This window comes from Peromyscus californicus, unplaced genomic scaffold (assembly GCF_007827085.1).
Source record: "Peromyscus californicus insignis strain IS unplaced genomic scaffold, ASM782708v3 Scaffold_4__1_contigs__length_199733344, whole genome shotgun sequence".
Taxonomy (NCBI): Eukaryota; Metazoa; Chordata; class Mammalia; order Rodentia; family Cricetidae; genus Peromyscus; species Peromyscus californicus.
Window position 1 is genome coordinate 102106114 of NW_026294562.1, and position 14229 is coordinate 102120342.

The 14229-nt window shown below is 40.2% G+C and overlaps 1 protein-coding gene across 2 annotated transcripts in view; it reads right to left on the reverse strand.

The window, feature by feature from the left end:
* Positions 1–171: 171 nt before the first annotated feature.
* The window catches only part of Rab6a (RAB6A, member RAS oncogene family), a 36736-nt gene continuing 22678 nt past the window's right edge, over positions 172–14229 (reverse strand). For both annotated transcript variants that reach the window (XM_052762357.1, XM_052762356.1), the window contains exons 5-8: positions 13515–13626; positions 8413–8506; positions 4148–4214; positions 172–2174 (exon numbers count right to left, since the gene is read on the reverse strand). In XM_052762357.1, coding sequence (XP_052618317.1) covers positions 2110–2174; positions 4148–4214; positions 8413–8506; positions 13515–13626 — 338 coding nt within the window. In that variant the 3' untranslated portion in view covers positions 172–2109. The remainder of the gene's footprint in view (positions 2175–4147; positions 4215–8412; positions 8507–13514; positions 13627–14229) is intronic.

A 14229-nucleotide genomic window follows, 5' to 3' on the forward strand; every position in this document is an offset into this window, starting at 1 on the left:
ACTGTGAATACACTTTACTGCTTCAGCTGAAGAACCCCAAGCCAAATGAAAAGCTGCATACTGGTTACTTTCAAAGATAACATAAGAAGAATCAAATGCAACAGTTAGGAAGACAATCACCCCCCTTTTCAGAAATCACAATTCCTTCAAATAAAGAATGTGAACCATCTGCCATGTTGAATTGATATTTATTTCAGGACATGCCATGTCAAAATAAAACAAAAGAGTCAATCCTTGCTTTAACAGTAATATGTATTATAAAAGCACTTTACAACTCCATCCCATCTTTGAGTATAAGTTACAGGGTATGTGGGCTAATGATTATCTGAAAGTATTTCTCTATTCAGATCCATAATCCAAGTGCTCTCCAAGTATTACAAGGTGACAGTGAGTGAGAAGAGGAGAAAGAGGAGGAGAAGGGGTCAGGTTTTCCCAGTTAAGGATTTTGTTGCAATGAGGAGGTGAGGAAGTGTGAAGTTATTTTTGTTGTCTTTTCATCTTTATACTGTGTTAATGCTTACAACATAAACTCAGCAGGCTTCTCCTGAGCTAGAACTCAGAATGTTTTCCCTGCAAACAATGTATTTACAAATGTGTTTATTAACTTACACAGCAATCTCACAATAACTAGTAAAGATTAAAAGGGTGCACTCCTAGTATATTTGTTTGCAACGTTTCAAGGGAAATACATATTGCCATGGTGATGAAGCTCTAAATACTCAACAAAACACCTAAAAATTCAAAGTTAAAAAAAGGCAAAGAAATAAATATCACCAAAGAAAAAGATTAATTGTAGCTTAAATACAAAACTAAATTGCTAGTTAACTTATTTATATAGATCTAATAAAAAGCAAAAACAGCTCGAAAGACCCAACATTTTAGAAACGCTAAAAAATAAGGCATAAATCTGCATTATAGTGACTTTTATTTTCATTCTCTCCTTTCCCTCTTAATGCAAGCTTTCTTTGATCTGCCTCTAGGGGCTTGCAAGGAAATTATTTCCATATTCAAATTCGACCTCAAATGTACAGAGCAGGAGTATTTGCTATTCTGTGAGGGTTCTTTTGTTGGTAAACTTTAGATATCATTATGTCTACTAGCTACAACAGTTTTCTTCATGCTGTCAATTTATTTTTTTCCAGTTGGTTCTTAAAGGAAATTGACTTTTACAATGCCTTCTCTTCATAGCATTTTGTAGAAAAGAAACCCAAGTGAAATCTATTGCTTTAAAAGGTGATTTTTTTTTTTAAGACGATTAAAAAATTTGGGGAGAACTGTCTGAACTTTTATAAATTCTCCATGATGAAATAAATATTGAAAAACAGTTCTGAAGTACTTGGCTGCTTTTCTCTCCCAGAGTCTAAAGCTCATGTGAAAGGGTTACCTGTTCTGGTCAGAAACATGTTTTATGCACCTTTACCTGTAAGCACTCAGTCAATTCATTAGGAATCATTTTGAAGACACAACAGAACCCTTTCCTCATTCAGGCACTGCCCATCATTAATAGCAATAGCTGAGTTCTGACCTCAAAGAAGGTCTAAGTAGTTTATATCAGTGCTCAAGAATAATTTTGGACATTGTGGCTCATGGCCTGGAGCCAATGGCATCTATAAAACTAAGGATAATTCCAAAGGGCTTGGTTGGACTGCTGTTTGCCACCTCTTGTTTGTTTGGGGAGGGTATGAACAGGGAAAGGGAGAAGCAAGAGATAAGAAAAGCTGGGAGACAGAAAGAAGGTAGCAAATGCTGCTGTGAACACACTGCTCCTTGACAAGCCATACTCACACTGCTGAGATTTTCATCATTTTAAAGTACATTATCATAACATTAAAAAGGGAAAAAATGTTAAGAAAATGTATCTAATCCTCAAAGTTATCACGAATATGCTGAATTGTTTGGCTTTTAAAAATATAAATAATGAAGACACTGACTTTTTTGTGCTTGTGAAGCTAATAGATCATCTCCACGAAACAGGCAGCAATGATGAATTGCAATACGTTATTACTGAAGGGAAAAGGTTCAAGCCAATATTCACACTGCAGTCAATGAAAGAATATGGGGGCCAAAGCAGTGAGCTTCTGCAGAAGGGTTGAAGATGCCAGGGGAAGATTAGCAGGAACAGCCTCCTTCACTGACTGGTTGCTCCTGAGGCTTTTCCAGTTTTATGTCAATCACTGAAACAAAAGTTAAGGAGTCATATACAGAAAGTACAATTCTAACTCTGCTGAACTCTGACATCTCTGGCAAGCCCTTTCTACCTGTATTTGACTTCAGACCTATTCAATCATTACCTTTTAGATATATGTATCTCTTATATGTAACAAGACTCAATGAAATGAGCCCTATTCATGGTAATCTATTCTAAGAAAATTATTCTGTATGAACAAGAAAACTATATGAAGATGATATTCCTTAAAGAATTATATATAGTAAGAGTTTGACCATACCCTACAAAGTAATTCAAATAAGGGGGAAAATTTATAATGTTACTCCAACTCAGTAGAATTTATATTAAAAGTAATAAAAATACTAAAAAAAAAGTAATAAAAATAGTAAAGACTTGAAAAATATTAAACATTTAGAAATGTGAGTCATAGAATACAGTGTCATGAAGTCTTCAGCTTAATAAACTTGGCTTCATGTGAAAATATCCAATCAAAACTCTTAGAAATAACTGATTGGGCTGGAGAGATGGATGGCTCAATGGTTAAGAGCACTGACTGCTTTCCCAGAGGACCTGGGTTTAATTTCCGGCACCCACATGGCAGCTCACAACTGTCTGTAACTCCGGTTCCAGGGGACTGGACACCCATGGCAAAACACTAATGCATATAAAATTAAAAAAAAAAATAAAATAAAAAAAAAAAAAAAAAGGAAATAACTGATCATTAGATGTGTTTTGTTATGTCCTGTTCTTACAATAAGACGCTACAACACAGTTTCATTCTGAGTTATTTCTTGTGCCAAGTCTGGAAAAACCCAGAGTCAAAGGGATTTAAAATGCAACATCAGGAGACTGGGAGTCTTTGTTTGCTTAATAAAAAGCAAGTGAGGAAGTCTGGAGATAAGTTTCAGCAGTTTAGGGTGCTTACTACTCTTCAGAGGATCTGAGTTCAGTTCTGAGCACTCACGCTGGGTGGCTCACAACTATCTGTAACTCCAGCTCCAGGGGACCTGATGACCTCTTCTGGCTTTTGTGGTTCTGCAAGCAATCTTAAAAAAAATAAAGAGCAAGAGGGATGGAGCTGCAGCTCAGTTGGCAGAGGCATGCTCTGCAGGTAGGAAACCTCGGTAAAACCCCCGGTAACACATGAAGACCTACTTAGCCAGTACATGCCTATAACCTTTATACTTGGAAGGTCAAGGGTCAGAAGTTTTGAGGCTACCCTGAAATCAAGCCTATCTCAAGACCAAAATAAATAAATAAATAAGTATTCTAAACAAACTCCACCCCACCACAGAACAGAAAAAAAGAGCAAGGGAGCAAGCAACAAAATCTGAATTACAATAAGAAGCTAGGTCCATCTGGATAACTGGGTCTAATTTGCTACAGAAATCCTGAGTTTCTGTGCATCTAGGAAACCAATTTTTACATTCAAGATAACAGCCAACTGTGACAGTTAATCTTGATTGGCAACTTGACCAACTCCTTAACATCCAGGAGATGAACGTCTGAGTGTCTGCGAACATTTCCAGAGAGGTCTGAGGTGGAAAGACCCACACTGGATATGGATGACATCATTTCACAGGCTGGGGTCCTGGACTGAATAAATATCAGCATTCCCCTCTGCTTCCTGACTGCAGAAGAACATGGCCAACTGCCTCGCCCTCTCAAGTGAGTGACTCTGCTGCTGTATCTTCCCACTGCATCCTACAGTGAGGCAACACAAACCCTTCCATCCTTCCTGCTTTTGTCAGGTTCGTTTGTCCCAGCAACAAGTAAATAATAACTCACCTAAGTAAGGCTCCAAAGAGGAGTAGTAACAGTAATTTTTTTTGTTTTTTGAGAAAGAGCCTCTCTACACAGACCTGGCTGTCCTGGAATTCACTGTGTAGATGGAGGCCTGCATGCCTCTGCTGGGGTTAAAGATGTGTGCCACAATGCCTGGCTAGCCAGTAAACTTTCCTTAAGAAACAAAAAGGATACTGTCTTCTCGGCTTCTGTCCTGCGTGCTTTCCATTCCAGGTAAAGCTGCAGCAACACGTCGGAAAAGCTGTGGAAGAGAAAGTATTAAGATGATGACCACAGGATGGCAAGGAGAGGATGCAGCTTTTAGGTTAGAAGACAGCATCAAGAAGGCAAACTAACAGGTGGTGGTGGTACACGTCTTTAATCCCAGCACTTGGGAGGCAGAGCCAGGAGGATCTCTGTGAGTTCAAGGCCAGCCTGGGCTACAGAGTGAGTTCCAGGAAAGGCACAAAGCTACACAGAGAAACCCTGTCTCGAAAAACCAAACCAAACAAAAAAAAAAAAACACCAAAGAAGGCAAATTAAGGCCTTCAAGATAACTGTTAGTAAGGATTTATTACTGTCATCTTATAGCTACTATATAGTGATAAAAAGTCAATTCATAAAAAAAATTATTAAGTATATATACACCCAACATTAGCACACCAAAATATAAAATGTTTAACAGATCTGAAACAATATACAGTAACACAATAATAGGACAAGGGAAACTATACTGTTGACATACACCAGATCTGCAGGACCAGAAAAGGCCATAGTGAATGCAGGGACATGAGGGATCTATTTTATTCCCTTTCTTTTTTTTTTTTTTTTTTTTGTTTTTTTGAGATAAGGTTTCTCTGTGTAACAGCTCTGACTGTCCTTGAACTCACAGAGATCCTCCTGCCTCTGCCTCCGAGTGCTGGGATCTAAGGCGTGCGCCACCACTGACCAGCCCCATCTCAATTTTTACCCCCAGGCCCAAACTCATCTAATATGTAATCCTTATCCTTATTCACCCAACGTCTCTCCCAACCTTACTAACTAAAATTAAAGTCTACTCCATACTACTTATGGTTGTTTATCCTTAACAGTTATTGAAGTCAATAGCTATAAACTATGAACTAGATAGTATGACTTCTGCACAGTGGTGTAACCAAACAGCTATAGTTTCTCTCTAAGTCAATATCCTACTCAGGGAACAATACAGAGCTTACACCAGACACCCTGAACTTCTGGACCACACACTCAATTCTAGCATATCCAAGTCCCACCTGAATATCGCAAGTAATTCAACTGGAAGAATATAGAAAACAAACAAACCCAAGAAACAAAATAACACCATTTGTAAAACCCCTAAGCAGTAAAACTATCGAAACCCAGATGGCATAACTCCTCTAAAAATTATTAACCCTACAGTAAATGGCAACTAGTGAAACCAGATGAAACCCCAGAGAACTCAATGTAAGATATTATGTTCAACATGAAAACAGCTGAACAAAATAGGTAAGGTGATGGATGATATAAAAGAGGGATTCAACAAAAAGATATACTGCTGTGAGATGTCTTTCTGTATGCTGGAAATATGTGTTGCTCTGATTGGTTGATAAATAAAGCTGTTTGGCCTATGGCAAGGCAGCTAAGAGGCAGGTGGGAAATCAAGGAGAGAGACAGGAAGAAGAAGGGAGAGGCAGAAAAGACGCCATTCTGCTGTCCAGGGAGCAGCATGTAATGGCACACAGGTAAAGGAACACATGGGGACATATAGATTAATAGAAATGGGCTGAGTTCAGTTATAAGAGCTAGCTAGCAAAAAAATTGAGCCATAGGGCATGGCCATGCAATTTGTAATTGATATAAGCCTCTGTGTGTTTACTTGGGTCTGAGCGGCTACGGGACCAAGTGGGACTGGAGGAAACCTTCCAAATGAAGAAAAACCAATCTGAAATGCTGGAAAAGTATAGTAAAAGTCAAATAAAAAGCTTCACGGAAAGTGTCAGTAATAGAATGGATCAAGGAGAGGACAGAATATCTGAGCTTGAAGAAAACAATAGAAACTCTAGAGTGCACACAAACTCATGGAGAAGAAACAACATAAATGAATAAATAGGTTCTTGAAGAATTCAAACAATAAATAAAAAGAAGCATTCCTAGAATCAAATGAAAATGAAAACACAACATACCAAACCCTTGAGATACAATGAATGCAGTTCTAAGAAGGAAGTTTATAGCTCTAAGTGCCTACATTAAGAAATCAGAGACTCAAGTGACTTAATGATGCACCTTAAGCTCTAGAAAAAGAACAAGAAGCCAAATTCTAAATCAGCAGAGGGAAAGAAATCACTAAGATCAAGGCAGAAATTAATGAAATGGGACCAAGAACAAACAATGAAAAGAGTTGGTTTTTTTGAAAAGGTAAGATGCTGGGCATTGGTGGCACGCCTTTAATCCCAGCACTCAGGAGGCAGAGGCAGGCGGATCTCTGTGAGTTCGAGGCCAGCCCAGTCTATAGAGCAAGATCCAGGAAAGGCGCAAAGCTACACAAAGAAACCCTGTCTCGAAAACCAAAAAAAAAAAAAAGGGAAAGAAAAGACAAACCTTTAGTCAAACTGACCGAAGGGAAGACCTTTGTAATTAGTAAAATTACAGATGAAAAGGGATTTGTTACAACAAATGTCAATGAAACTCAAAAAATTATTAAGTCTTACATAAAAAAACATTCCACTACAATGGAAGAGCTAAAAGAAATGAGTAAATTTCTAGAGGCATATGACCTTCCAAAATTAAACCAAAATGAGACAATTTAAATAGATCTGTAACAAGCAGTGAGACTGAAGCAATAATTTATAATCTCCCAACTAGGCTGCTTAAACAAGGACTGAACAATTCCAAAAACAGCTGACATCACAATGTAGATGGGGAAAATCTTATTGGGCCCCACTCCTAGAAGAGCTATAAGCAATTAACAACTTCTGAAAGAGGGAGGATTAGTCTTCTCCAGAAATGAGCCCCCTAAAGGTTATCCAATACCAGGTAGTCAGCCCTAGAAACATATGTGCAAGTGACACTGAATGGACTCAGTAAACTATTTATATATTTAGTTGTTTATATGTGTGATGGTTTGAATGAGAATGGCCCCCATAGTCTCATATATTTGAATGCTTGGTCTGCAGATGGTGGAACTGTTTGGGAAGGATCAAGGGTTGTGGCCTTATTAGAGGAAGTGTGTCCCTGGGGGTGGGCTGTGAGGTTTCAAAAGCCCAGCCATTCCCACTTAGCTAGCTCTCTTTCTCTTCCTCCTGCTCAAGGATCAGATGTAAGGAAGGTCTCAGATACCGCTCTGACATCATGCCTGCCTGCCTGCCTGCCTGTTGCCATGTTCCCCGCCATGATGGTCACAGACTCACCTTCTGAAACTACAAGCAAGCCCCCAATTAAATGCTTTTTCTTTCCCCCCCAAGACAGGGTTTCTTTATGTAGTCTTGGCTGTCCTGGAACTCACAGAGATCTGCCTGCTTCTGCTTCCCAAGTGCTGGGATTAAAGGCGTGTGCCACCATGCTCAGCCTAAATACTTGTGTTTATATCCATAGATTATTCATGCTGCTCTGAGCCTTGTTCACAAAATTTTTCTGCAGCTGGCAGCGGCTATAGTGGCTAATACAGAGACTAATAACTGGTCAAACTGCTGAGAATAAGCGTGTGAGTGCTCACTAACTCACCTCCACCCCCAAGGCTCAGTGAACATCTCAGAAAAGGGGTTGAAGGAATGCTGTGAATTGCTGTCTTCTTGATGTGATATGGCCTGTGCATCCATGAACTAACATTAACTGTGGGTGCCTAGATTTGTACAAGTACAAGCCAGTCAAAATCTCAGCATGGGTTGGGGAGGAGCTAACAAAGCCCCACTCTTAGTTGAGGAGCTATTCCCACCGATGGTTGTTGGGGACAGAGAATCCTCCCCACAACCTTTGGGGATGTGGTCACTGGTACTTTGCCATGCCTCTGCCTCCAGAGTGCTGGGATTAAAGGCATGCACCACCACTGCCCAGCTGCCTTTTGTAAAATTTAAATATCAGCAGTTTATAAAGAATGAAGTAATCAGAATGTACTTTTATAGTAAGCAAATACTAGTTTTCATGTATTAGTCTTGACTACCAAATTCTGAAATAAGGAAAATCTACATTTAAGACAATAAAGCAGGGATTAGTGAGACTATGGGAAGTTCAAAACTTTACACTCAGAAATATTGCAATCATGATGAATTTGTTATTCTGTGTACAATCTGAACAGTTTGTAAATATTTTCTTTTTACAAAAACTATGCCAGCTATTTTTTCTCACTCTCTGAATTCTAATTGCTGTTGCTAAGGGAAATAAAACCTTATACTAAAGATCAGCTTACTAACAATTATTTCACATTTTCTTAATTTAGGATCAAACATTCACACTCAAAGAAAACTTACCTGCTTTACATTGTATCCTGCCTTTGCACTGGTTTCAATAAACATAACGTTCAGCTCTTTGGCTTTCCTCTCTCCTTCTTCAATTGACACTTGCCTATAGAAAAAAAATTTTTAAATGACAAATGCTTATTTATTCATTTGTTTTTTGAGACAGGGATTCTCTTTGTAGTTCTGGAACTCCCTTGGTATACTGGGTTGGTCTCAAACTCAACTCACAGAAATCAGCCTGCCTCTGCCTCCCAAGTGCTAGGATTGATCAAAGGTATGTGCCACCACACCTGGCAACAAATTCTTATTTTTGAAATATGAAATCGTAAGATTATAAACAAAGTTCTATTGATGTTGGTTATATAAACAGCCATTAGTTTGGAAACTTAACTGTCTATAGCACTTAAGAGCTATACATGTCTGTGTTTGTGTGTATATTTATGTTCCACCGCCATACTGGAACTGAACTTAAGAGTCTTTTTTTTTTTTTTTAGACACTTTTTTTTAAAGATTTATTTATTTATTATGTATACAATGTTCTGTTTGCATGTATTTCTGCAGGCCAGAAGAGGGAGCCAGATCTCATTACAGATGGTTGTGAGCCACCATGTGGGTGCTGGGAATTGAACTCAGGACCTCTGGAAGAACAGCCAGTGAGTGCTCTTAACCTCTGAGCCATCTCTCCAGCCCAAGAGTCTTTTTTTTTTTTTGAGATAGAGTTTCTCTGTGTAGTTTTGGTGCCTGTCCTGGATCTCAATTTGTAGACCAGGCTGGCCTTAAATTCACGGAGATCTGCCTGGCTCTGTCTCCCCAGTGCTGGGACTAAAGGTGTGCGCCACCACTATCCGGCAAACTTAGACTCTTAAACATGCTAGGCAAGAGCTATACAAATGAGCATATACAGCTTAATGACTTTTTTAAACTATATTTCATGTGTATAGGTGTTGTGCCTGCATGTATGTCTATTTGCCACATGCATGATTAGTACCTACGGAGGCTTTCAGAAGAGGGCATTGGAGCCCTTGGAGCTATAGCTACAAATGGTTGTGAGCATCATATGGGTCCTAGGTATTGAACCCAGGTCCTCTGGAAAGAGCGACCAGTAGTCTTAACCTCTGAGCCACCTCTCCAGCCCCTTAATGACTTAAAAAGAAAAAAAGACAAGCATCTCAGGGTAGGTGTGGTGCATGCCTTTAATTCCAGCACTCAGGAGGGAAGGCAAGAGTAGGCTGATCTCTGAGTTCAAGACCAGCCTGGTCTACAGAGTGAGTTCCAGGACAGCCAAGGCTACACAGAGAAACCTTTTCTCAAAAATAAAGAAATAAAAAATAAAAAAATAAAGAAAGAAAGACAGAAAGACAGATAAACAGAGTCTCTTGTAGCCGAGGATGACCCTGAACTTCTGATCCTCTTGCCTCAAACCTCACAAGGTACTAGAATTATATGGACACGCTGCCATGGCATTACACAGTGCCTTTGAGTGAACTCAGAGCTTTGTGCATGTTCTAAGTTAAGTCCTCTACAAACTTAAGTACATTGTCAGCCCCAATTTAACAATCTGTGTGTAGCCGGCAGTAGTGGCACACACCTTTAATCCCAGCACTTGGGAGGCAGAGCCAGGCGGATCTCTGAGTTTGAGGCCAGCCTGGTCTACAGAGCAAGATCCAGGACAGGAACCAAAACTACACGGAGAAACCCTGTCTGGGGGGGAAAAAAAATCTGTGTGTGTGTGTGTATGTGTGTGTAGGTCCTGGTGACTGTACCTGGGTGAATATGTGCCAAGATGAGAAAAGAACAAGTTATGCTTCCCTACAGTTATCTACTACAGTCGCTTGAACAGGGTCTCTCACTACTAGGCAGGCAGTCCTAGCAATCTTCTTGTCTTTGTGCCCCTAGTGTTGGAGTTAAGAAGGCATGGCCACACCTGGCTTTTTAAGTGCTAGGAATCTGAACTCAGGTCCTCATGCTTGCACAAGTGCTCTTTTTTAAAAAAATTAATCAATTTTACATCTTGACCACAGCCTCCCCTCTCTCCTCTCCTCCCACTGCCCGCCTCCTCTGTATTTGCTCAGAAAGGGGCAGGACTCTCATGGCACACCAAGCTGCCTTGTAAGACCAAACACTTCCCCTGTATTCAGGCTGGGCAAGGCAATCCAGCATGAGGATGAGGTTCCCAAGAGGCAAATCACCAGGGCCAGCCCCTGCTCCCACTGTTACGAGTCCACAAATAGAGCAAGCTACACAACTGTCGTATGCAAGGTGCCTTGGTTGTTGGTTCTGACTCTATGAGTTCCCATGAGCCAGGGTAGCCATTTCTGAGGGCTTTCCTCTGACGTTCCTGATACCTCCAACTCCCAGCTCCTACAATCCCTCCTCCCTCTCCTCAGCAGGACTTCCTGAGCTTGGCCCAATGTTTGGCTGTGGGTCTTTGAACCTGCCTCTATCAGTCAGTCACTGGATGAAGGCTCTCAGCTGACAATCAGGGTAGTCACCAACCCGATCACAGGGGATGGCCTGTTTAGACTATGCATCCACTGCTGCCAGGAGACTTAGCTGGGGCCACCATCATTGTAGGCTCCTGGAAGTTTCCTTACAGCAAGTGCTCTTATCCACCAAACTATCTCCCTAGCCCCATTGTGGTGGTAAATAAAGTTGCCTGGGGTCAGAGCTATTAGAGCCATAGCAAGTGCGTGGCAGTGGTGGCGTACGCCTTTAAGGACCTGGAGGGCGGTACATACAGGCAGTGACGAGGCAGTCACATGATTGGGTTTACAACCAATCAGAAGCCAGAACAGAGAGACTTGAGAGACACACAGGAAGTAGGGCTCTCTTTCGGAGAGCTCTCTTGGCTGAGGAAGATCCCTGAATCAGGAAGGGTGAGGCTCTTGGCTCTGACCTCTTGGCTTTCTTCTCTGAATCGGCTCTGTGTTTCTTGTCTGATAAAACCGTTGAATTACATCTACACTGAATTACATTTACACCCCATAAAACTAAGATTTACTTTACTAATTTATTTTTATTTGGCTGAACTCTTTGGATGCTTTTGTTTAGAGGTAGAATCTCATGTATCCTTGGCTGGCCTAGAATTTATTAGCTCAAGATGATTTCTGATCTTCCTGCTTTCACCACTCAAATGCTGGGATTACAGGCATATCTTACTTAACACACCTGGTTTTAAGCAGTGCTGGGGACTCAAATGCAGGGCCTTGTGCATGTTAGGCAAGTACTCTACCAACTAAGTGATACCTTCAGCCCCAATCTTTTCATTTAAAAACCATTTGTCTGTGTACCTGTGTGGGCACACATGCGGAAGTCAGTTCTCCCCTTTCCCCATGTGGACCCCAGGGATCAAACTCAGGTCATCCAGCTTATGGTAAGTGCCTTTACCTACTGAGCCATCACCAGCCTGCCCTTCTTTTCACCTTTAGAAAGTTTGTGATTGGGCTGCATGTGGTGGCTTATACCTATAATCCCAATTCTCAGGGAGGGAGGAAGATCCTGAGTTCAAGGTCAGCCTGGTCGATATGAGTGCTAGGCAAGCCTGGGTTTAAGAGTAACACCCTATCACAAATACACATCCAAAATAAATAAAACAAATCTTAAGAGGCTGGGATGTGGCTCAGTGGTAGAACACTTGTTTTACACACTGTCCTACATTCAGCACTGCCCCAAACAAAAACCATCTACAAAACAAAACCTGCTTTTCCCCCTTAATACCAAATCACAAAGGGGCTAGAGAGATGACTCAGTGGTTAAAGGTACTTGTTGCTCTTGCCAGTGACCCAGGTTTGGTTCCTAGTACCCATATTGGGCAGCTCACAACTGTCTCTAACTCCAATGAGTCTGATGCCATCTTATGGTCTGGGTGGGCACCTGAGCACATGCAGTAGGTATACACATACACATAAATAAAAATTAAAAAAAAATAAAACATTAAAAATATTAAACCATATGCATTTAGCCTTGTGACTCTAAATTTTACATAAAAACTTTTCATGCCAATTTGCTGCTATAATTTATGTAATGATTTACCAACTGTTAAAAATGTAAACTGAGCCGGGCGGTGGCGGCGGCGCACGCCTTTAATCCCAGCACTCGGGAGGCAGAGGCAGGCGGATCTCTGTGAGTCTGAGGCCAGCCTGGTCTACAGAGCAAGATCCAGGAAAAGGCTCAAAGCTACACAGAGAAACCCTGTCTCAAAAAAAACCAAAAAAAAAAAAAAAAAATGTAAACTGTGCCAGGTGGTGGTGGCTCACGCCATTAATCTCAGTACTGAGGCTGAGGTGGGCAGATAGGTTTCTAAGTTTGAAGTCAGCCTGGTGGTCTACAAGAATAAGTTCCACGACAGCCAAAGCTACACAGAGAAACCCTATCTCAAAAACAAACAATTTTTTTTTTCCCAATTATACTACCAATTCTATTTCTGCTACTGGGCAGAAATAGGCTTAACATCTCCAAAATTCTTTACACATAGATCACACTCCAACATTTTAGTTAACAGCACAAGTTCATCACCTGAATTTCAATATTCAACTCACAAATGAGTAAGTAATAAATAGTAAAAGCTCCACTAATTAAACAGTGTGGTCAAGACTAAAGCAGAAAGAATATGTAAAAGACTACTTATGAATGCTGAAAGCCATGCACATGAATTCTACAGTGAATGTTAATACACTTTGCATCTTGTGACTTGAATGAGCTTTGCTCATTTGACGAAGGTGTTACAATCAAGCTATTCATACTCAGCTAAGCCTGGTGCAACCACACAATCAAAAACCCCACATCACTGAATTATAATAAAATTATATGAACGTTTCTAAGACGACAAGTATGTGTTTTTAATTATTATGAATATTTTTTAAAGATAAGTTACTTGATGTAGTTTGCTCTTTAACAAAACACTGCTCCATTTATTAAACCTTAAGAAAACAGAAAATATTTGCTGGCTTCATTTGTAACAATTCTGTAAAAGAGCTGTTTATGGGCTTAGACAAAACAAATGTATCTCCCTTAAAAAGGGGGGGTATAAAATGAAAGGTCTACTTTTCAAAAACAATTTTTAGTAAACAAACATGCTGCTTAACATAGAAACCAAACATTCAGTTATTTCATACCTCTTATCAGCAAGATCTGTTTTATTTCCTACTAGCATGATGATGACATCACTTCCTCTTTCTGTTCTGACATCATCAATCCATTTTGTAGTTTGCTGGAATGAGTTAACATCTAGCATTGAGAGTGGACAGAGGGATTAGTGTCATTGAAAATGCTACCCCAGTTAAGGACAACACTTCCCACAAACACTCTGAAAGAGGGAAGGGGGACAGCACATTAAGACCCCATTTTTAATGTGCCTGCAACGTAACTCCATTTTACCTGATTATAACTGTCTAAATCTAAATGAGTCTGAAGAAAAAAAAAAATCCTCAAAGCTCATTTTAGAGAAAAGTTTTTTTTTGACAATAACCAAACTATTGTAAAGCACTACATAATTATAAAAACCAATGCTTTCTGACATCTAAAGACAGCTACAGCAGATAATATGGTGTTACATTGCCACAATGCTTTTTTTGATCACTTATACTAGTACATACCAAACATGACAAAGAAAGCATTTCAAAATGATGTCAGCCAGAAGTCCCAACACATCCAGAAAATTCCTGAAGGCTTTCAACACCACTGTGCTTGCACTGCTTCCTCAGTTTGTGATCACTTTAACCACATTTAAAAAAATCCTTTCTGAGCTGGGCACGCCTTTAATCCCAATACTCGGGAGGGAGAGGCAGGCGGATCTCTGTGAGTTCGAGGCTAGCCTGGACTACAGAGTGA